The sequence below is a fragment of the Dunckerocampus dactyliophorus genome, chromosome 2 (assembly GCF_027744805.1).
Source record: "Dunckerocampus dactyliophorus isolate RoL2022-P2 chromosome 2, RoL_Ddac_1.1, whole genome shotgun sequence".
NCBI classification, from domain to species: domain Eukaryota; kingdom Metazoa; phylum Chordata; class Actinopteri; order Syngnathiformes; family Syngnathidae; genus Dunckerocampus; species Dunckerocampus dactyliophorus.
The window spans coordinates 1,736,587-1,760,933 of NC_072820.1; the positions used below are offsets into that span (position 1 = coordinate 1,736,587).

General features: G+C 43.3%; 2 protein-coding genes across 2 annotated transcripts; one reads left to right on the forward strand and one right to left on the reverse strand.

Annotated features, from left to right (window-relative positions):
* The first annotated feature begins 1,080 nt into the window (after positions 1 to 1,080).
* ascl1a (achaete-scute family bHLH transcription factor 1a) lies at positions 1,081 to 3,795 on the forward strand. The gene is made up of 3 exons (XM_054767958.1): positions 1,081 to 1,111; positions 2,438 to 3,146; positions 3,236 to 3,795. The coding sequence occupies exons 1-2, from the start codon at positions 1,081 to 1,083 to the stop codon at positions 3,130 to 3,132; spliced, it is 726 nt and encodes a 241-aa protein (XP_054623933.1). The 3' UTR covers positions 3,133 to 3,146; positions 3,236 to 3,795.
* A 163-nt stretch (positions 3,796 to 3,958) lies between these two features.
* Positions 3,959 to 24,148, reverse strand: LOC129177485 (uncharacterized). The gene is made up of 7 exons (XM_054768686.1): positions 24,056 to 24,148; positions 11,991 to 12,061; positions 11,813 to 11,923; positions 11,642 to 11,739; positions 7,594 to 7,663; positions 5,712 to 5,992; positions 3,959 to 4,364 (listed from the first exon to the last, which is right to left on the reverse strand). The coding sequence occupies exons 1-6, from the start codon at positions 24,126 to 24,128 to the stop codon at positions 5,741 to 5,743; spliced, it is 675 nt and encodes a 224-aa protein (XP_054624661.1). The 5' UTR covers positions 24,129 to 24,148; the 3' UTR covers positions 3,959 to 4,364; positions 5,712 to 5,740.
* Positions 24,149 to 24,347: the final 199 nt, after the last annotated feature.

The window sequence follows — 24,347 nt, forward strand, 5'->3', positions numbered from 1 at the left end:
TTTAATCTTTTGTGATGTTTTCCTTATTCTGAAGTACATTATGTTACATTTATGAATATTGTGTGCAAAGCAACACAGTTTTATTTTGACATGGTGCTGATTGTTTATTATTATAAAGACATTCATTGCTGACTGTTTTGTAGAAAAACACATGCACAAAAGTGCATATTTACAAGTATCCTGCCTATTTTCTACATCATATACACAAGTCAAACATGTGAGTCGATGATAGCATACACGTCTCTGCAAGTAGATGTTAACTGGGAGTTTTTTTCAGTTAAACAGTCACTCAGAAAGTGTTGAAAAGGGCGCCCAGATGTCATATAATTCATGACACTGCACGGAAAGCCCCTCTCGGCCTGTGGAGGAGTGCAGTGGAAGTCCTCACAAAGCACTAATTGGACTCTGGAAGCCACTAAAGTCCATGGATTGGTTTCACCCAGCCCGGCTGTGGCGAGGGGCTGCAGGCCGAGGCTGAATAGAACCCACGCTCCTTTTCTAAACTCTCTTGCTGTGCCAAAGACAGAGGCAAAAAGGGGGCAGAACAAGGGGCGGGCGGGAATAAAGGAAAGTATTGGTGGTGAGAGAGATTGGGGGCCTGGTGGTGGTGGTGTGTGTGTTGGGGGGGGCGGTCCCCTCTCAATGCAAGCTTGATTTTGAATGCCACTGCCAACGCAGAAAATTGCACAATTTATTACAATCCCCTCTTCAGGACGCAGGCCCGGGAATAAAGACAGGAGCAGGAAGGGGGTGGACAGAGGTGCAGCGGGGGGAGGTGTCGGGGGTTGGGGTGGGGAGTTAGGCTACACTTTGCCTGTTTTGTTCCTCCCTGACAGACGTGTCTTATTATGCTGCACTTTTATTCCAAAGCCACAATAATGGACAGAGCCGAGCAGGGCGACGCTTGCTACTGTAACATTATCAAGTGGAGCCAATCACGCACAAAGCCCCCTGCTGCCCCCCATCCCACCCCCTCTGATACGCCCCTGCCAGGCCGATGATCCGCTCTAATCAAAGTGGAAAATTTCCAGCCTGTGGAGCACAATAGTCCCTCCATGGACACGTTTTCAGTAAGCAAACATGAGCGGAGGACATCCCGAGTCGAGCAAAAGTGACAAATTAGCTTTTATTTCTGCTACTTTGACAATGTGTGCACATACACTTGCACAAAAAACCCTCTGAAAGATATAAAATAGACAGCACATGAAGAAAAAACTACACTTGTTTGTTTTAACAGCACTAGAATGATTTTTTTTGTGGAGTAATAGCAGAATAATATATGCTATACATCCAAAAACCTGATTAACTATACAATTTGATGTCAAACTAGGTCAAAATAATTGCTTTAAAAGACTTTTGCACTGTCTACATAAGTTTTATAAAAAAAACAACAATAACCATACTGAAGACTATAAAACTTTGCACATGTGCTAGCTTTTACTACGGGACATGTACTTATTCCATGTTAATATTCTCTGCAGCGCACTGCAGTATGTACAACTATTATTTTCAGCAAGAGAGGAGACTTTGGGGGAAACATCTGTATGCACGCATAAAACTATAAGCTTTAATCACATCAATACGTGGGGTAAAATCACGTAACGGACTCAGCAAGGAAGTCAAACAGTGTACAGCGGCTCCTCGCACAATTTGCAGATGTTTGTTTGATTAAAAGAAAAAGTTAATTACAACTTTATCATTCAATTCATTTTTATTATTCATTAATTTAATTAGTTACATTTTATTATCACATTTTTGTAAAAAAAATAATTATACATTTCATTCACAAATAAGTGGGTCATAATTTATATGAATAATAATAACAATAATTTATAAATATGTGACAAAAAATACAGCAACAGTAATAACAGTCACTTTTATTGCAAATGTCGATCCGAAATCAACGTCAACATCAACGCCAAGCCAGCAGGATAGGGTCTGGAGCGGGGCGGAGCGAGCCGTGTGTCAAAAATAGACATTTTTACGGGCGTATGCATTGCTTGCGGATTCGCTGGTGCTTCTGGAACAAATTATTAATATTGTATTCTCTGTAGTTATTTATCTATGATGCAACGTTTATGTCGGTTTTTACCCCCATATTTATGCTTTTCATCACTAAATAATCTATTCCTATAATTTTATTATGACACATTAGTCATCCTTTTCCTTCCCTGTTAGAAAATGGCAAATGTTAAACACAGGAAGTGATCAGTAATAGTCATTTTGTAAAAAATAAAGAAAATGAATAGCAGCTTAAAGTTTTGTAGAGTTTCAAACACACACACACACACACAAACACACACTCCTGTCGTGTTTGTTTAGCGCTTCAAGTGGCACGCGTCAGTCGCGCGCATCGCACCGGCGCTCTGGGCGGAGCCAAGGTGTATCCACGCGCCAGGGGGGTGTGGCCAGGCGGCGGTCCAGAGGCGTTGAAAAGCGGTGTGGTCGCGGGGCGACCACTCAGAGCAGCTTTGTTTTTGTTTACCAGCGAGCACGGAGCTCACCCTCGTCATCGCCATCATCATCATCATCATCATCACGAGCATCATGGAAGTTCAGCTGAGTCAGCAGCAGCAGCTCGTGCCGCCCGCCTGTTTCTTCACGTCGGCGGCGGCGCAGAGCGTCCCGCTGAGCCCCAGCAGCGGCAGCCCGGCCGGCAAGCCCTCCTCCAAGGCCCCCAAGCGGCCGCGTTCGTCGTCGCCGGAGCTTCTGCGCTGCAAGCGGCGCCTCAACTTCGCCGGCTTCGGCTACACGCTCCCGCCGCAGCAGCCCCATGCCGTGGCGCGCAGGAACGAGCGCGAGCGCAACCGCGTCAAGCTGGTCAACAACGGCTTCGCAACGCTGCGGGAGCACGTGCCCAACGGCGCCGCCAACAAGAAGATGAGCAAGGTGGAGACGCTGCGCTCCGCCGTCGAGTACATCCGAGCCCTGCAGCAGCTCCTGGACGAGCACGACGCCGTCAGCGCCGCCTTCCAGTCTGGCGTGCTGTCGCCCGGCATGGCGCAGGGCTACGCCGCCGACAGGAACTCCATGGCCGGCTCGCCCGTGTCCTCCTACTCGTCGGACGAAGCCTCGTACGACCCCCTCAGTCCTGAGGAGCAGGAACTCCTGGACTTCACCAACTGGTTCTGAGCATCTTTCGCACGGTAAGCCTGGACCTCCTAGATCCATCACCCTCACCTTTACCTCCAAGAAGCTCCAGAACCAACCTCTCTTCCTCTTCTTCTCCCTGCAGGAGTGAGGATCGGTCAGTCCGGACCGGGGTGATCCTGGAGGAGCCTCGAGATGCACTGTGAGGCTCGGCCCCACAAAGCAGAGACAGAACTCTGCAGAGAGAACTCTTGGGAGAACCAGGATGAGCGCCACAAAGAAAGGATTTAAGAGACTTCTGTGGTCCGGGACACACAAAACAAGCAGCACGTTATTTAAAAGCGTACAGAAGAAGAATCAACTATGCTAAATCCAATCACAGCAGCCCCAAAATGCTTCCAAGTTGCGGATTTATCCCACAAGATTCTATAGAAGGCTTTTTTTCTTGGAAATATATCACCTATTTTTGTATGTAAAGAGATTTATAGAGGCTTTTGTACACATCTTTCTTTTGTATATAAATATATATATGTTGCGTGTGCCTATATACTGTATCTATATGCATGTAGACGCTCCAACACAGCACCGATACGTGTCTTATTTAATAGAGAATGTACATGAACATTGTCCATGATCAAAACTTATGCAGCTAGTGTCCAAACAAAGCGTTGGAGAAAAAAGAAGCAGATTTTCTACACACTCCAGTCCAACAATAAATGATTTGCTACTCCACATACTGCTTGGTTCTTGCTTTATTTCAAAGAAGGACAACTTGGTGCAGGTTTTATGCCCTATTTCTTAAAAAGGGGCAGCATCTGCACAAGACAGGACACATTTTTCTTATTTCTGCATCCGAAAAGAAGCAAAAACCCCAAAAAAGTGAGCGCAGGTTGAGCCTAAAGCGCCGCTTTGCAATGTTTTTGTCCTCTTCTTCTTCTTCTAATCCACCAAAACAAGGAGAAAGATCACCAGTGGGGTCCACAGAGGGGGGGTCAAGAGGCTGGGAGGATGAGGCGGGGAGGGGCTGGGGGGGTATTACTTGTCTTTCTGCCAAAACTAAGTTTGACAGGTGAGGGCGGGCGTGTGTGAGTCGGCGGGTGGCGTGTGCCTCCTGACACGCGAGTCAGCGTCACAATTCCCGCCCAAAAAACAGACGCTGGGGTGAAAATAGATGGGGGAATCTGTCCTCGCCTGGGATGAGGTCACGAGAGTCCAACGGTATCGCCCCAATGCATACCTGTCAACATTTGCGTTGAAAAATAAGACAAACGTTCCTGGAAAAGAGAGGAAAATGAGTGGAAGTAAGAGGAATTTTGTCGTAAATTGTGAAAATGAGAGAAAATATCTTGCACAAGGTTTTTCAATCTTCCCCCACATCCGGCAGAAGAGTAGAGTCTTTATTATTATTTTTTTTTTATAAAAAAGTGAAAAGTGTAATTGTGAAAATAATTTCACTGGGAGGGCGCCAGAAGAGAAGGGCGGGCGTTCGGGCGTTTCCTAGTGAAAACGGGAGGGTGGACAGGTACTATATGTCTCAAAGGGGAAAATTGTCAAGAATGTTTTTAAAATAAATATTTAAAATTGTATTTTATTTCATTTTTTGTAATTTTCTTAATACTTTTTCCATTAATTTTTTTTATTTTGTAGTATTTCATTTCATTTGACTTTAAGTTACTGAATCCAATAGTTGTTTTATTTTATTTGCTCGATTATTTAATGAACCTAAGCTCCTTGAGTAATTGATTATTTTGTATTATTATGATCTATTTTATTTTATTTTATTAAAATTTCTTTTTTAATTTATTTAAAAAGAAAAAGAAAATAAGATAATGAACACACAGATTTTATTTTCTGTTTAATAACATTGATTTGTTTGATTAATTTATTAATATTGATTGATCGCTTGACTTAAGTTACACATCCTGTGGGTGGAGCCGATTCAATTCCAATTCTTCAAATGAATTGAACTGAAATTCCAAATTCAGAATTTTGGATATTTAATTTAATGATTCTAATAAATGTATTAATATTTTTGTATTATTATTTTATTTTATTTGACGTACATTTTATGCTATAAGAAACTAAACCTGCCTCCAAACACCTTGTTTAAGTTCCAATCTGACAAAAGAGAAGAAAATAAAAACTGTGAGCACACAGATTGTCATTTAGCTGATTACCCCTGAATGCAACACAGTTTTAACTGATGCTGTTGCCTTGAAGCTAAAAGCAGCCTTGGCATCATCGGGGGTGCCTTCAATGACGTCAGGCTCATCCAAAAGTCCCGCTCTGGCGCCTGTCAGAGTCCATTATGTCCCCCTCCTCACAGACACACCCCCTCCCTTGTGTGGCGGTCTGTCAGGCGTGCACAGGCGGCGGCGGGACAGAGCGCGGCGGCCATGTCTAATTGGCAATTGGTGTACAATGGTGCTGTCTAATATCTGATGGACATATTCTTCATCAGGCTGAGCTGCATCAGCACTTTATTAACGCCCCCGCTCCCCCTCCACTCCTTTTTGTGTGCAACTTCATTAAAAGTTTGGATAAAGATGCAAAAGAACATTTCAGCACCACAGACAGCAACATCCTATAGTTAATCATGCGCCGTGTACAACTGCCCATACCTTCCCAAGACCAGGACCAGGAGCGGAGCTCAGACTAGTCCCGAGTCGTGGAGCGGGTTGGCCACGACAGACTTGTGAATGAGCATGAAGAGCGGCAGGTAGGCCAGGAAGTCCAGCAGGTCCAAGGGGGGAAGGTTCTGGAGCTTCTGCGTGATGGCGGCCTCCTTCTCCAGGTGGATCCCGCCGGCCTTCAGCTCCAGGAGAAGCTGCTCGGCGCTGATGAAGCCCCGCAGAGATCCCTCGTCGCCTCGCTGCTCCTCCAGCAGGAAGAGGAAGAGTTGCTGCGCCGGAGGGGTGGGGGGGATTAAAGTGAGAAAATAATATCATGACAGTAAAAAGTCAAGGGAGGCACAGGAGCTTGAGGAAAATAAAAAAAAACACTTTTTTAAACCTTTTTGTTTACTTTTAAGGAGGGAATGGATGCTTGCACTTCTGCATGTGACTTGTGTAGTTGTGTTATTGTGTGATTGCGTTATCGTGTGATTGTGTGCAGCGTCAGATTACCTCTTGTTGGAGTGCACCTGTTTGCACAGTCAATGCAGGCCAGATAATAATTGCTGGGGAAGAGGAGGAGGCGAGGGAGGGGGGGCGGCTGTGGGGGTGGGCGTGGGTTAGTAATCCCCCCCTGGCAATTAGCCAATTTCCCCTGCAAAGCTCCCGGCTAACAAGGCTATCCCTGACAGTCGCTCTACCTGGCCCAGGCCTCTGCTCGCACGCCCAAAGGCGGCATGAGACTCCGCCCCCTCTCTTCCAGAGTGCAAGAGGATGGAGAGCAGGCCCAATCACCCCCACCCGGCAGGCGGCCAGCTGTGTGTCCGCTGGCGGTCCCGCGGCAGAAGCTGTGTGATTACAGGGCTGGGCAGAGCGGACGGTGTGTTGACTACAGCCGCACGCTTTAATGAGATTAAAGCAGCGCTAATCTATGAAAAGGGAAAAGCTGCCGTCTTATTTCTTGCCTCCAGGGAATGTTTGTGCACACTCTCATCAACGGCTGTTTATTACATCATCATCATCGTTACGCCCAGCAAGAACCCATCCATCCATCCATTTTCTATGAAGGTATGCTGGAGCCTATCCCAGCCGACTTTGTGCGAGAGGTGGGGTACATCCCAGGCACAGATAGACAAACAATCTGGACATTTCAAGTCTCCAATGAAGCTAACATGCATGTTTTTGGAATGTGGGAGGACACCGGAGTACCCGGAGAAAACCCACGAGGAGAACGATCTCCTGCCTGTGTGGCCAACATGCTAACCACTCGGCCACCGTGCCGCCCTCCCAGCAAGAACCCTGACCTCAAATCTATGGATAATCTACAAGGTCACGTGCAAAGGAGACGCCCTGACGTGATCATGTGACAGACACGGACCCGCTTTACACTGGAAGACTGTGCCAATACTGCTGAGTCATGGTGTACAGGAGGGAAATACTGCCAAGTCATGATGTAAAGAAGGAAATATTGCTGAGTCAAGGCATAGAGTAGGGAAGTACTGACAAGACATGGTGGAACTATTGCTGAGTCATGGTGTAGAAAGTGGCAATACTGCCGAGTCATACTGTAGAGGAGGGAAGTAATACTGAGTGAAGGTGTAGAAAAAGAAAATACTGCTCAGTCATGGTCTAGAGGAGGGAAATACTGCCGAGTCATGGTATAAGAAGGGAAATACTGCCGGGTCATGGTGTAAAGAAGGAAATACTGTTGAGTCATGGTGTAGAGGAGGGAAATACTGCTCAGTCAAGTTGTAGGGAAGGGAAATACTGCCAAGTCATGACATAGAAAAATAAATACTGCCGAGTCATGGTGTAAAGAAGGAAATACTGATGAGTCATGGTGTAGAGGACGGGAGTACTGCTGAGTCAAGGTGTAGCGGTGCTATGTTACCTTGACCTTGAAGAGTCGTACTTCCAGCGAGCGGAAGTCCATTTTGGTGACCAAGGACCTCATGAAGTCACTGCGGGGAAGAAAAGAGCGTTTGAGGTGGTGATGATGATGCTGCTGATGATGATGATGATGATGACGTCAGCCAGGGTGGGTTGATGATTTGAGTCATGTGACGGTCAAGTGTGCGGCGGGTAAAGTCATGTGACGGTAAAGTGTTGTGAGTGCATTGTGGCTGCTCACTGCCAAACAATGCGCAGGCACAGAGAGACGTCCCGCCACAATAACGGCCACAACTGCCCCGCCTTTTGGGGTGGGGGCGGGATGGAGGGTGTCTCTGCGGGTGAGCAGAGTTCGTGCGGAGGCTGGGGGATGGGAGCGGGCGCCGCTGAGGGCACACTCGGGTGCCACTCGCTGCACTCTGAACCAAAATGTAGGTCCGGGGTGGGTGGGGGGGACAATTAGAACGTGTGGCACAGCGACCGCCGTCCCTTCGCTAACGAGCGCCCGGTGTTAACGAGCCCCTCCTGTTGGAGCAAAGAATGGGCGAGTGCGAGGCCATCGGGTGCACACTACGCCTGAGTGCTTCCTGGGCTGGGATTGGCTACTGTGGGTGCAGGCGGGGGCGTGACGGGGGTTTTGAGGGGGGTTGATGGGGATGAGGCAGGACAGGGCAGCTAATGATTATTAATTGCACTTGGTTTGCCGTAAAAAAAGTCCAAACGCTGGTGCGCTGAGGCCTGCGTAAACCAGGGTGTGGGGGGGCATGTTGGGGTGGGGCGGGGGTAACCTAACCCATTTTCACTCCTCTGGCCCCCTGCTGGGCCAACACGGCAGACTTCTTGCTTCCGTCATAGCCTGCCTGAATTTTGGCGGTCTCCAGCAAACACGGTTTGACCTACTTCACTCAGCAGCTTGGCACCTTCCTGCCTGTCCCATGTGGGGATGGGAAGCTGAAACTGATATTATGCTTCATCAGTATTTCAGCCTTTTCTCTTCACATGATGCCTTTTTGCCTCACGTTTTTGCCTTTTTTGGGGGGTTTCAAGTTTTTTCTACAATGTGCCACAGGCCGCAAATTGCCCCTGAAACGCACTTTGGACACCCCCGAACTAATATAATATATCATTTATCAATTTTAAAGTACAGAGTTTAAACACATTAATGAAAATAAATGAGTGGTTTAAGTATTCCTACATAAATATGCATTATTTTCTGATTTATCTGGACTTGGTAAGGATTAATGATGTACTGTTTGTGAAAATATAATATATGATAATAATATGTAACAATAATACATAGTAATAATATATAATAATAATAATAATAAATAGTAATAACATATACTACTAATAATTATTATATCAATAATTCATATTGATAAACATTAATATATATACTGCATTATAATTTAAGTATTAATGATGTACTATTTTTGAGAAAAATAAATAATAATAAAACAATAAAAATAAATAACAATAAGAAATATTAATAATATATAATAATAATAACAGCAATCGAATAATAATAATAATAATAATAATAATAATAATAAATAGTAATAACATATTATAATAAAATAATATTATATAATAGTAAACAGCAATAATATATAATAATTCATCATTAATATTAATATCAATAAATAATAATATATAATATTTATTAAATGCAAGTATTAATGATGTAATAATTACTACTAATACATAATTAAACATAATATATAACAATTACAATACCTAATAGGGAATAATGACAAAAATCTAATAATACATAGTAATACAAACAATATATAATAATGAATAGTAATAGTCGATAAAAATAACAATAACAAATAGCAATATGACTGTATATAATAATATAATGAAGAAGAATGATAAATAGTCACAATATATAATAATAATACACAATAATATATAATAGAAATATATAAAATAATATATAATGGTAATAATTCATAAGAAATAATAAAAACTAACTAGAAATAATAATAATATACAATAATAAAAATCATGTCCACTAATATAATTTTTCATATTTGCATTGCGCGTTTGATTGACACATTCATATCAATATGTTGACCGTTGACTGTCGTGGTCGCCGTTTTGGAGAATTTTGTGTCTGCGCTGACCTTTGAACAGGTTGGTCGAATGAATGCAGGTGGAATAAATGCATATTGGAGACGCCTTCTCAGCTTTCAAAGGCTGATTGTGCAACTACAGTTGCAGATCGCATCCAAAGTGGGATTAGAGGCAGCGGGATTAGCAGGCCAGGCAGGTAAGAGGATCAGCGCACTTGAGATTGGCAAGAGACTGCAGAAGGATGCTTTTGTTCTCTCCTCCCTGCTATCATCCTCCCTTCTTGTCCCAACGTGAGCAGAGGTGTCACATGGAGGTTCGTGATGGCTGCCATAATTGCCCTCCCAGACGGGACGCTCGCTGGCATCCCCACAAAGGCCTCGCCATAAATCACAGGACCCATGACCCTGGCCGTGTTCTTGCTGAGAGGGAGCTCTCAGTGTCGGGGTGAGGGCTCCGGGAGAAGGCCTTGACCCTGAGGGACCTCCGCAGTTGGCTTGGCTCCCGTCCCGCTCCGGTCACAAGGAAGCCAGAAACCCCCCAGGGCAGGAAGACGGCGCTGTGTGTGGGAATGTGAGGCATATGGGGGGGCGGGTTTGTGCAGGGTTCACGCTTGTGTGGTGATATTTCACTACACAATTACATAAATGAGTTGAATGCAGACGGCGGATTGTCAAATCAGGTTCAATCCGGATACAATCCAAACCCAATGACATGTTCAGACACATCTCTCACATTTTTGAGGTCCTGATAAGCGGCGACCTTCAGCGTTTTACTGGAGGCGTTTTGCAGCTTCTGGCATGAGACTCAGCACCTCCAAATCTGAGGCTGTGGTTCTCAGTTGAGGAAACGGTGGATTGCACCCTTCTGGTTGGTCAGATACTGGGAAGTCCAGGCTTCCCTACTGAGACGGCGGAAAAAATGGATGGATGTACAGTGGTACCTCGGTTTTGAAAGCCCCAGTTTTTGATGGAAATTTTGCCCTGGTTTCCACACCCTGCCTTGGTTATCGTACGGCCAAACATTGCACGGAACAAACTAGTCCCTTTGCCCTGTGCTGTATCATTCCACGGAATCGAGTGCCCAAAAATAGCATCCTACGCATCACTGCCTCATTGTTTGTGCATTTTTTATTGAGTACAGCTGCAAAATAAGCTGCCATGCGGCAGAGGACAGTTGCAAGTGCCAGCAATTTCATTGACTTCAGGACAGAAGTCGTAGCAAAGTACCAAGGTACTCGGGTAGTGAATGATGAACCAATGCAACAGCATATCCGGTCTGACAAGCAAGGGAAGCAGCAGCATCAGTAGCAGCCTCCTGGATTAACCTTAACCGACTGTAGAGACACGCACCGGGTATCGCAAGACGAGCAACCGACCCACAACGCAAGAGCCTGGGCTGCCGGCGAAACGAAAATATATTATTATTGTAAAGTGTTCTTTTGTTTTTTTTACCATTTGTGCCTGAACGTTTCCCGCAGTTGGGTGGTTGGGGACCCCAGCTTACAGCACGCTTGGGGATATGATGCACCCTTTCACACATTTGAAAATTCCGTAAGAATGACTCATTTATACAATTGGAGTCTTTATTTTATAATGTAAGATTCACGTTTACATCAATAAAGGTAACCGTTGAATCGTATCGAATCAAATCGTATCGTTTATACACTGTATTGAATTGTTCTGTTTTTAGAATATATTGTTTTTAATCATAATGTGGACTGACATTATTTCCTGCTTTGGTTTTTTCGTACACATCAGTGTTCGTCTGACCTTTTGCAAGAGAACGAAAATCGAGGTAGCATGGTATTTTCATAGGACCTCCTTCTATGTCTTAAAAATCTGCTGGTATTCGTGCTTTGGGTTGAACGTGCGACACTAACCAAGGTCAAAGGAGTCTTACTGATGAGGAATCAAAGGATCGAAGGAAACCCCACACCACCAGCAAACGTCGTGTTCATGGCTCTCACGTACTCCATGGCGGCGATCTTCTGCGCCAGGCTGGCGATCACAGCAAAGAGCCTCAGGTCCACCAGGCCATCTGTCACCCTGAAGTCCACCAGGGCCAGGATCTGACGCACAAGCCAATCCGATACGAGATCAGCTGTGAAATGAGCAAGAAGTTGTTTTCTTTTCTGAACCAACCCGGTAGACGTAGATCTCCTCCTGGTCTGACAGCAGCTCAGCAGGGACGATGCTTTTCAGGGCGTCCACAACTTGGATGCAGGAGATGTAACCGTCCTCGTCGGTGTCCTCCTGAGAAGACACTTCGGATCGCATTGGATCCTCTACAAGATTCTGGAGAACCCGTCCCGATACTCACGGCTTGAAAAGCGTTCTTGTATTCTTCCAGCTTGTCCGGACCGAAGATGCAGAACTTTGCCAAAAAGTCGACTGGAATGGAAATGAAAGTTATTTGGTGTCGCCGTGTTCCATCACAGGGGGTCAGGCGGGCGAGCGGTTCACAGGACCGGCGGGTCCAGTTGGCCCCAGGAGGGGTGTAAGTAAGGGTGAAAGGTGGCACTTGTTTCTATGAAAGCAGATTAATAGATGTCGGAGGCCACGGGGGTAAAAGACTTGTGATTAAAGTCCTCAAAAGGACACCACATCATAAATATGCAAATTTTCATTATCTTCAACGATTGAGGCCCAAATATTGAATGTGCAACAGAAGTGAATAAAGGGGGCGTGGCTTTTAAGCTGCTGCCACTTCAATTTAGCAGATGAGAATGACGGTGCTGAATAATGGATGTATTCATTGCTTGGGCGGTGGGTGGAGCAGCAGCAAAGTTGATATCGGTGCCGACTTAAACCTCTGGACCTCTGGGGTGTGTTGGGACCGGGCCATTTATCAGCTTAGTTCCAATCAAACCCGGGCCTCCGCCTTTGTCATGCAAAAGTCGACATTGGCGTGCAGTCGACTTGACTTGTTAAAGCTTGATTGATCAAAAAAAAGAAACCTTCCTTCAGCATCTGTTTGCAAATATCTGAGCGGGGGGGTGACAATTGAGGGTGGGGTGGGGCGGCGGCCCGGCGGAGCTGGGGGTCAGCTGTGCGCTCTGCATTGCCGGGTTTAAAAATGGCGGCCAGGCCCTGCTAGAATGTGACTGACTACCTGCTCATCCCGCAGGGAAAGCTCAGGTCAGGAGTGGGGGGGGTCTCGGCTTGAGGGGGGCCGAGCACCACAAAAGGTGCAGTGGAGTGAGAGATTGAGGGAAGAAGCCAAGGCGGGACAAAGCCCGGCCTGCAAAAGCTCCTGCCTGAGAGTCTTATCTGATTCCACTCCAGCGCTTGACGCCCTTTTTTTTTTTTTCATTGCCTCCACGCCTTTAAAGCGCACATGTTGGGCTTTTGCTGTGAAGCCTAGCAGAAAATGTTCATCAGGAGCCAGACTGGATGGAGAAAAGGCCAAAAGAAAGACCAGCAACTGCTCCGTGAGAGAGGGAGAATGTGGCGACAGAGCCACCTACGGGGGTCCCAACATCTGATCATTTCTTCCCCCCCAGTGACCTGCTGCTCGTTGAGAAGAGCGTCTCAGACAATGTGTCCAACAAGACCAGAAGAAGTCACTAGCTTTGTCGCTATTCAAGTTCTGACCTTGTGGATTACATTTTTTGTGGCGGATTGTCAGACGGACCAAAAGAGTTTGCCGCCAGGCCCCGCCCACATCCTATGACATAGGCTAAAATGCTTCGCAGTTTGTCATTGTGCATCTGTTTAGGATCTGTGGCTTGGATTTGGGCTCATTGGGTCAAAGCTCCTTGGAGGAGTTCGTCAAAGTATGACCCCTGGTTTTGGTTCAAAATGGCAGGCTCCAAACCAAACATCCCCTGTTTCTTAGCGAACATGACTTCTTGAGACTTTTGTGTGTCCTGTCATGATCACTGATCTGTACGAAAAAAACCTGGATAGCCCATTGGTCAATGACTTGTGAAGCCACGCGGCCGCCATATTGCCACTCCCAAGAAACACTTGTCAGACATGACTGATGTGAGAACTTGTGAGTTGTTAAGTGTGTTGCTAGTTTGTTAGCCACTCACACTAAATGCAAGGTTAGTCTTCACACTAACCTCGCACAACAGGTGTGCTTGAGCTTAGTCATAAGGACTCGTATGATCATTTTTAAACATTCTGTGGATATCAAACAAACAAACAAACAAACAAACAAAATCATCAAAATGTGAAATGATTTTAAAACTTGTCTCTTTTATGATTCATATTTTGTACAGACGAGAGCATAGTGAATTGTATGAAAGTAAGAATAAAAAGTAAAGGATCATGACCATGGATTTTAGTGGAAAAAAGGGATGGGATATGCAGTTCAAATGAAAATCTCTTTCTAGAGGAGTAAAACTATCATTGCTATAGGGGAGTGCTGAGCCAGGGGGCACAGTAGCATTTTGTCCCAAAGGCAATGAGAATTGGAAGGGAAAAAGTACATTTAATATAGCAAAAGATAGAGAATAACGTATCAAATGGTTTTTAAGGGACGAAGTATGCGTTACTTGAAGGAATGGGAGAATCTCCCCACTTTTTAATGTCAAATATAGATGTTCTGTTAGCCTCTTCATGTGCTTTGTACACTATGTACGCTGTGCCAACGTAGTCTGCTACGTACGACATGTGAGTGCTAAGATGGCCTCTCGTGCGTGCGCGGTGGCGTCAGCAGCTTGACGGGCGCGTGCCAGGTATGAATCCTGGTTTTTTTCGTACAGATCAGTGGTCATGATGGTCTCCACCAAATTTGGTGAATGAAAAAAAAATATATAATGGGGGCGCTATTGAGTGAGTTTTGGGTGTTTGCATTTGGAAACCCTGAAAAATAAAATTTTTCGAACTTTTTCGAGTTTTCATGCATGTTCAGACGTCAGAAATGTAAACAGTAATCCTCTGCAGAGGAAAGGTCAAAGTTGAATTACTCAGAGGGCCAAAAAAACAAATTTGCTCCAAGCCGAGGGCCGGACTGGGTCAATGTCCATGAAAACATAAGAAATGATTGCACGTCGCCTACTGAACCTAGACCCAACACACTCTAGAGCAGGGGTCACCAACGTGGTGCCCACGGGCACCAGGTAGCCCCCACGACCACATGAGGTGCCCGCAAGCCTGCTTTTCATTCAGGTTTCCAGTTAATAATGAAAGAAGAGTAGAAAGAAATGCATTGTGAAATACAACATGTGAGTTGTGGACACCAGCATTTTGTTCATGTTCTGGTAAAACAAGCATATTCACTTTGTTTGGCTTTAAAATAAGCACAAAGTGCTTATTTTAAACATTTTAAAATAACATTTTAAAATGCTTATTTTTCACATTTTAAACTTATTAAGTTACAAAAATGAGTAGCTCTTGGCCATTTTCATTTTGTAAAAGTAGCTCTCACAAGGACAAACCTTGGTGACCCCTGGTGTACATTATTTCATGATTGCATGAAAAAAGCAATACTTTCTTATGGCTCTGTCAACGTTTTTCAAAAGATAAAAACAAACTTCCTTCCAAGAAAAATCACCTGTCCGGTACATTAAAAGCAGTAAAGCAATATTTTGTTATGGCTCTGTCTGCAACTTCAAGGGAAAACATTTTCAACAGGCAAACAGCAAAAAAGTCCACGTTCAGCAACGGTGTTTCTGCTCAGGCTCACGTTTGGAAGTGGTTGCCTTTTGCCGGACACACTGCGTCACAAACTTTAAGCACACAAGTTTTGATCAACTCTCCTTCTGTAAATGGGCGGGCTGATTTTGCGAGCTCTTCTGCCACAATAAAAGGAGCCTCGACAGCAGCCTCGCTTTGTGATTTGGCTTTTGTGAACAGAGCCTGCCGGGACTTAAAACCTCGTTTTAATACCTCGTTCCACCTTCTGTAGCCTTTATTCTTGTCTTTGTCTGTGTGTTTCTGAGACGTTTGACCGTGCCTTCCTAGATTATATTCTTTCATTGCAGCCACACTTTCTCCACGCAGAAGACACAGGTTTGCTTTTACCTCCGTGAACATGTACTCTGCCTCCCACCTGGCTGGAAACCCCCTGTTCTCAGCGTCCACCTTCCGTTGAGCCAATTTTGAGGATGGGGGTAGCTGAAAGTTGACATCTACTCTGACTGCTGACGAATAATGAAGCTGAGGCTGCTTGCTGCGCTGCAGTGAGTTCGCGGGCTACCGTTGCATTGTGGGGAATGTAGTGTTGGTGGTGCAAAACACAGCAGGCCTGCAAGCCGGTTCTAATATTAATTAAATATATAATATATAATAAACAGGTTTTCTATGTCTTGTCTTATTTTCTCTTATTTTTTCTACTACAGCTATATTGGGTAATAGGAGTGTAAAGGTGACTATAGGGGTGTTATTTCATGTCTAGAGGGCTTTAAAAATGTTAAAAACTGTATTTAGAAGGTCGTAAACAGGTTTTGTACGTCTTATATTTCTTATTTTCTCTTATTATGTCTACTATATTGGGTAATAGGAGTATAAAGGTGACTATAGGGGTGTTATTTCATGTCTAGAGGGCTCTAATAATGCTAAAACTGTATTTAAAAACTTGTAAAGGTTGTTATTTTGTTTTATTATGTCTACTATACTGAGTAATAGGACTGTAAAGCTGACTTTAGAGGTGTTCTTTCATGTCTAGAGGGCTTTAAAAATGTTAAAAACTGTATTTAGAAGGTCGTAAACAGGTTTTGTAAGTCTTATAAGTCTTATTTCCTTTTAGTATGTCTACTATACTGGGTAATAGGCGTGTAAAGGTGACTATAGAGGTGTTATTCCATGTCCAGAGGGTGCTAATAATGTTAAAAACACATATTTAGAAGGTCAAACACGTTTTCTGTGCTCTAACTACAAAAATATTAAATTTACAAATAAGGAACCCTACTTGACACTTGGATCTGGAACCAATTGCAGTTCCAATGGGGCCTTCGCACCGTTGTTGCTCTGTGCTCGGGCCCAAATAATAAAAAGCAACATTTTGGGCGTCCTTTAAAATGTTTTTTTTCTGTCAGTAGCGGCTCATTGAGCGCTCACTTGAGGACGTCACCTTCAGCCAACTGATGGAAAACATGAAAAATACTTGCACTCGTGCGCGTTTGATTGATTTTGTCCTATGGCTGCACACACGCACACACACACACACACACACACGCACACGCAAGCTAACAATAGGGCTCTATTGTGTTGTTAGCATGCTCACTTTGTTCTCCTTCCCGCTTAATCCCAGACTTTTGTTTGCTCCTCATCAGCACTGTATCTAAAGTGTCCCGTAATTCCTCGCAACAAAGCTCACATTCAGCCCAGGCGAGGAGGCGACACCCCCTCCCCTTTTTGATTTTAATAGCGGGAGAATGTCAACGCGGCCTACATAGGCGACCCTCGAAACTACGTGATTAGGGGAATTTAGAGCAGCGCGGCAACGACCTGAACCGGCGCTGAGAAATAGGTTTGTAGGATAGTTCGGGTTTATACGCGGCCGACGTCAACAAACCGAGACGAGTGCGAGAACAAAAGGATTGTGTTCATATTCGCCTTCTTCGACAATACAACTCAATTCTGCATGCTTACACCACGGGTGTCCAAAGTGCGGCCCGGGGATGTTTTTTATTGGCCCTCAGCACCTTCCGAAAATGTAATTTAACAAGAAAACTAAACAATCAAACTGCAAAAATTGTCATCGTAATATTATGAGGAAAAATAGTTGCATAAAGTTGAAATATTAAAGAAAAAATCAACAATACTAAAGTTGCTTTTTGTACAGCTGTAATATTAGTAGACACAAACAAAACAAAATAAAGTTGGAATTTGGGGGGAAATTAGGTAAAAAAAAAGTTATAAAGTTATGAGAATAAAGTCAAGATATAAAAATAAAAGTTGTATTCTAACCAGAAAAAAGTCACAGAAGAATAAACTGGTAATATTATGAGGAAAAATACTGGCATTTAAGCAGCTTGGAGCCGAAATATCAGAGAAAAAGAGATGATATTATGAGGAACAAAGAAACCAAAACAAAGTTGTAATTTTGGGGAAAGGATTAGGGGAATAAAGTCAAAATATTAAGACAGTTACCATAAGAAGTTGTAAACTAACAAGAAATAAAAAAATGGAATTATACGAGAATAGCGTTGTAATCTTATGAGGAAAAATAACATTTTAGTTGCATTAAGTCGAAATATCAAAGAAAAAAGACATCGTTTTTTATTATGAGAAGAAACATTTACAAAAAACAGCAGCAGAAATGGAAAAAACTGCTGCAATTTTATGAGAAAAAAGTCATTTTAGTAGCATAGAGTTGAAATATTAAAGAAAAAGTATGTTGTTTGTTTTTAAAAAGTGTAATATTATGAGAAACAAAACAAAATAAAAATGGAATTTTTGGAAAATGATGTTAAGGAAACAGTTATAATATGATGGGAATAATGTCAAAATATTAGCAGAAAAAAAAGTTGTAATCTAACGAGAATAAGTTGCCATTTTACGATAGAATGTTGGAATATTGTGAGGCAAAAATAACGTCATTTTCGTAGTAGAAAGTTGAGACGTTAAAGAAAAAAGACATTATTTTTTATTACCAGAAAAAAAATTACAAGAAAAAAGTAGAAATAGTTGGAAAACAGCAGAAATGAAAAAAAAAACATCTGTAATTTTACAAGAATAAAGTCAAAATATTAAGAGAAAAAAGTAGCTTTCTAACGAGGAAAAAGTCCAAATTTTACGAGAATAAACTTGTTATACGATGAGGGTCATTTTAGTAGCTTTTTTTTAAAAGTGGCAATATTATGAGAAACAAAGAAAACAACAAATAAATTTGTCATTTTTAGAAAATTAGGTTTGGGGAAAAAGTCCAAATATTATGGGAATAAAGTCAAAATATTACAAGGAGAAAATTGACAAAGATTATTTAAAAATGAAGTCAAAATATCTGGAAAATTATTTTTTTTTTAAAAACATCAAGCACTGAAGTTTTTACTAACGGTACATGATTTTTTGGGGGTCGGAAAACAATGCTGAACTAGTTATACTCATGGTGGCCAAAAGAGGGCACTTTTCATACCATCCAGCTAGCCTCGACAATGCGACGTTCACGATCAAACAACTGTCTTATTACATAAAATGTAAAATAAGTGAAGTTTGTTTTGGTTTTAAATGAATTTGTTCATATACTGTATTTGCACTAATCCTAAATTTACCCCTAACCCTAACCCTAATCCTAACCCTAATCATAACCCTAACCCTAACCATAACCCTAATCATACCCCTAACCCTAATCCTAACCCTAACACTAACCCTAATCATAACCCTAACCCTAACCCTAACCCTAACCCTAATCATAACCCTAACCCTAACCCTAACACTAACCCTAACCCCTAACCCTAACCCTAACCCTAACCCGAACCCCTAACCCCAACCCTAACCCTAACCCTAACCCTAATCATACCACTAACCCTAATCAAAACCCTACCCTAACCCTAACCCTAATCATACCCCTAACCCTAATCCTAACCCTAACCCTAATCCTAATCATAACCCTAACCCTAACCCTAACCCTAACCCTAATCCTAATCCTAACCCTAACCCTAAACCTAACCCTTACCCTAACCCTAACCCTAACCCTAACCCTAACGCTAATCATAACCCTAACCCTAACCCTAATCATACCCCTAACCCTAACCCTAATCCTAACCCTAACCCTAACCCTAACCCTAATCCTAACCTAACCCTAACCCTAACCCTAACCCTAATCATAACCCTAACCCTCACCCTAACCCTAATCATACCACTAACCCTAATCCTAACCCTAACCCTAACCCTAAACCTAACCCTAACCCTTACCTTAACCCTAATCATAACCCTAACCCTAACCCTAACCCTAACCCTAAACCTAAACCTAACCCTTACCCTAACCCTAATTATAACCCTAACCCTAACCCTAACCCTAACCCTAACCCTAACCCTAACCCTAACCCTAGCCCCAACCCTAACCCTAACCCTAACCCTAACCCTAACCCTAACCCTAAACCTAAACCTAACCCTTACCCTAACCCTAATCATAACCCTAACCCTAACCCTAACCCTAGCCCCACATCTGTATGGAGAAACAATGAAACAACAAATTGTGTGAGTTGAGCAAGAGGTCGAGTGTTTCCCGCAGGGCTGCAATCAATTTGTGGCGGGTGGGGGGGACACAGTGAGCAAAACAAATATGTTTAGCAACACAAATGAACTTTACGTGTGTTTAGGACTACGTGCTGAGGTGTTTGTGGCTCCTACAGTTGAAAGGAGGGGGCTCACTATTTGGCAGCATTGTCCTCCCTGAACACCACTCCTCCCCCTCACTTTCTCCAAAAAGAATGTGTGTGTGTGTGTGTGTGTGTGTGTGTGTGTGTGTGTGTGTGTGTGTGTGTGTGTGCCGGCAGGGAAAACAAACAAAGACACACGTAGCTGCCACACTCCTCGCGTCTGGCTGCACGCCATCGGGCCTGGCCACAAACCACAAGTGAGGCCTGCCTACCTACCGCCGCCGCCGACAAGGCTCGCACACGCCCGAGGGCCAATCAGCTCCCTCCGCCGCTGGCGAGGCGTCAATAACAGATGTTGGGAGATAACCTGACAAAGCCAAATCATGGCCTATTATGGCCGGCCGCTCCTTGACACGGCGGCATTAACGACGCCATTGTGGCGCCCGCCCCCGCGTATAAAAGCACCCTTTGACAGATGTGCAAAAGCGGTGGCCGCATCACACGCCGCCGCTTGTCATCGTGGGGGTGGTGGGTTGCCTTGTTTGCTTGTTTGCTCGCTCGCCGGGCTGCGGACTGATGGCAAACACGCGGCGGGTCCTCCGGAGGCGTGGCATGAAAGGAGCGTACCTCAAGGCAAACACGCGCGGCCCCGCCTCCATTCATCTTCTGTCATTGTCGCTCCCGGCGCTCTTTCAGGTGCGAGTCGACGGCGTGGGCGGGGTCGAAGGGAGGCTGACCGCGAGGTCGCCAGGTGTTTGGCGTCACTGTTGACATTCATCACAAAGACGCTAACCTCGCTTTCCGACCATTGCTAGCAAACAAATACGGCGGATCTCCGTGCATTCGCTATTCAGGGATCAATTTTTTTTATCAAAACAGGCCATATTTTGCTTATAATCTTCATAACTTGGCCCTTTTTTGGTTGGTTATTGCCTTACGTTCATTGGTGAAGCCTGAGTTGCACAGTCTTTATATTACAGCTTGATATGCTGATACACATGCAAAAAACACTATTTTATACTCATTCAGAACCCGCAAGGCATGCTGGGGAGCCCCACACGCACATTTCCCAGACAGGAAGTTACCCAGCATGCCTTGCGGGTTACAAACAAGTCACAAAAGTATTGTTTTGCATGTATACAGGAATTACTGCGTCAGCATGAAAATCGTGCAGTGGCAAGGTGTGTGTTGTGAGTGAGGGAGGGAGTTTTTGTTGTTTGTTGTTTCAATGTTGATATTCTTCACTTCTTGATTTTTACTGAAAAAAAATCACATCTAGCACAGCTTTGGCGACAAATCAAAAACAGCGCTATACGTGATATCTGGTCAGGTCATACGCCAGAAGCCGTGGGCCCCAGATGGCCCCTGTGCCACACGTTGGACACCCAGCATCTGAGGCAGACAGCCAGGCGTGAAACTACAAACCTTTTCGCTCTAAACGTGTGGAGATGCAAAACAAATAGCAGCAGCACGACAACAAGCGAGAGAAACGTGTAATCAGCTATGCAAAACTAAGAAGTGCTGGAGGGCGCAAGGCTAACAGACAGCGGCAAAAAAGGCACAACAGTTTGGAGTTTAGCATACTGGTAGCAGGCGTTGCATTCTTCTAAAAAGGAGCAGCATGCGTGTTCCAGGGGTCAGTCAAGACGGCCGCCCTAATGAAGTGGGGGGGGGTTGTTCATTTTTTCCAGTTTTGGGAATCCTCTGCCAAGTGGTCAGTGTCGGGACAAAACGGGGATAATTAGGAGAAGTTTGACCATTTGAGAGACTAATGAGGGCCGCACACGTGCGCGCACACACGCGCGCACACATACACCACACAAAAAAAAGTGTTTTTTTTTTATTATATAGGGACACAGACTACTAAACACAAAAACAAGAAAAGGAAGACATGACAGAATGTACGGAACACACTCTGTAAACACGACACACCCACGGACTTCGCCAACGAAAAACCACTACACACACACACACACACACACACACACACACGCACACACTCACACACACTCACAACATAACTTCTATCAATTAGCATTAAACCGCACTGTTTCTTATTTACGTTTGTCATTGTACTACACTTCACAGAGTCGCGTATCACAGTATATCGTCATGACAGCTGTGTCAATACTAACGCAACACCACTCAAAAGTTTGGAGACACCTTCTCATACAGTCACATGATAAAGTGTCTCCAAACTTTTGACTGGTGTATGCACAGCATCAGCGTATATTCATGTATTTTTTCCCATTTTTGTTGCTGTTTTATATTTCATGTTTCCAAATATTGAAACTTTCTTTGAAACCATCTCTGTAAATGTTCTTTTTGTAATATTATGACTTTATTCCCACAATATTTTGACTTTATTCTCGTATTATAACTTTTTCCGTAACGTTATTTCGCTGTTTTTTTTCATAATATTGCAACTTTAAAAAAGTAACAATTTTTACATTTAGTATTTCAACTCAGTGCTATTTTTTCCTCATAGTATTACGACTTTATTCTGCTAAAATTGCGACTTTTTTCCTCGTTAGAATGGAACTTTTTCCACTTAATATTTTGGTCTTTATTCTCGTAACATTGTAACTTTTTCCGCAACCTAACTTTCTAAAAATTCTAAGTCTATTTGCTGTGTTGTTTGTTTCTCATAATATTAAGACTTGTTTTAATATTTCAACTTTATGCAAGTAAAATGACATTTTTCCTCATATTACAACATTATTACGACTTTTTCTCGTTAGGCTCCAACTTTTTTCTCTTAATATTTTGACATTATTGTCGTAACATTATGACTTTTTGTGCAAGCAAATTTTCCAAAAATGACAATTTTATTTTGTTTTATGATTTTTGCGACTTGCTTGTTTCTTATTATATTAAGACTTTAGAAAAGAAATAACTTTATTCTCGTAAAATTGCGCCATTTTCATTTTTAGAATCCGGCTTTTTTTCACTGAATATTTTGACTTTATTCTCGTAACATTGTAACATTTCCCAAAACCTAACAATTCAAAGTCTATTCGTTTATTCAAAGTCTAAAATTACGCCATTTTTCCTCATAATATTACGACTTTATTATCGTAAAATTACGACTTTTTTCTCGTAATATTTTGGCTTTATTCTCATAACATTATGACTTTCTGCGCAACCAAATGTTCCAAAAATTACAACTTTATTTTGTTTTGTTTGTTTCTCATTATATTGAAACTTAAAAAAATATATATATTTTATTTTATATATATTTTATTTTTATATACAATGTATATATATATATATATATATATATATATATATATATATATACTCTATATACTCTCTCAACTCTATATGCTACTAAACTGACATGATTTTTCCTTGTAATATGACAACGTTATTCTCTTACCATTACGACTTTTCCCTCCTAATATTTTGACTTTATTTTTGTAAAATTACTGCAGATTTTTCCATTTTTGTTGTTTGTTTAGTTTTTGTGCTGAAGTATATTTTTAGAATGTGCTGCCGGTGTTAAAAAAAGTACCATTCAAAAGTTTGGAGACACTTTGTCATACAATAGCATGAGAAAGTGTCTCCAAACTTTTGACCGGTAGTGAATATTGCGTACACTGATTGTATGATGATGCGACTACATGAAGCACAATAATGCACATCAGTAAGAAACAGTCGAGTTTAACGCAAATGAATAGAAGTTGTGTAGTGTGTGTCGTCCAATCAGGTGTCAGCACTTACGGGGACACTTGCCTGACCCCTGCAGAGTGCCTCCCGCCCACCCACCAGCCTTGACCTGAGGTGTGGCGCCTCCATTGTGCGAGCGGTCGACCTCGCGCGGTCACAAAAGCTCGGACGCTTAAAAAAACCGAAGCACTCGAGGACTGGAGGCTGAACTCCAGCGTTGCCCGAAAGAGGTAATTGTTCCAAAAAAATCAAGTACTCTAATTGAGGGGACATTTTTAGAGTCGAGAGGAGTGTTGGTAAAAAAGTGTTTTTGTCTCTAGGGAACCAAGAGCCACTCTGTGGACAAATGTTTTGGGACACCTTCAGGAAGCGTCCACTCTTCTGGGAAAACTTTCCAAAATATAGTCCACTGGTGAGGTCACAGGTCACCCGCCTGACGGGCTTCTTCATCCAAGCACACCTTTATTTGTCCGTAATCAGGAGAATAAAAGTAAAAACTCACAGTCGTCAAAGTCGGAGCAGATGTTGGCGTCGCCGCGGCGCCGCCCCGAATCGTCCTGCAGCTTGTAGAGCATCTTCAGAACCCTGCTGTTCCTCTCCTCCAGCCTCCAGTCCTTCTCCGCCGGGAAGACCTCATCCGGGTTCCTCCAGCCTGGAACGTCGCAGCCAGCATCAGAACCTGCATGAGATGCACACCCCACGTTCACTCATAAACTCCAATCATCATGGTGTCCCTGAATGCAGCACACATCACCACAGAGGAACATTCCGGAGACAAGCCCCCATTTTGTCAG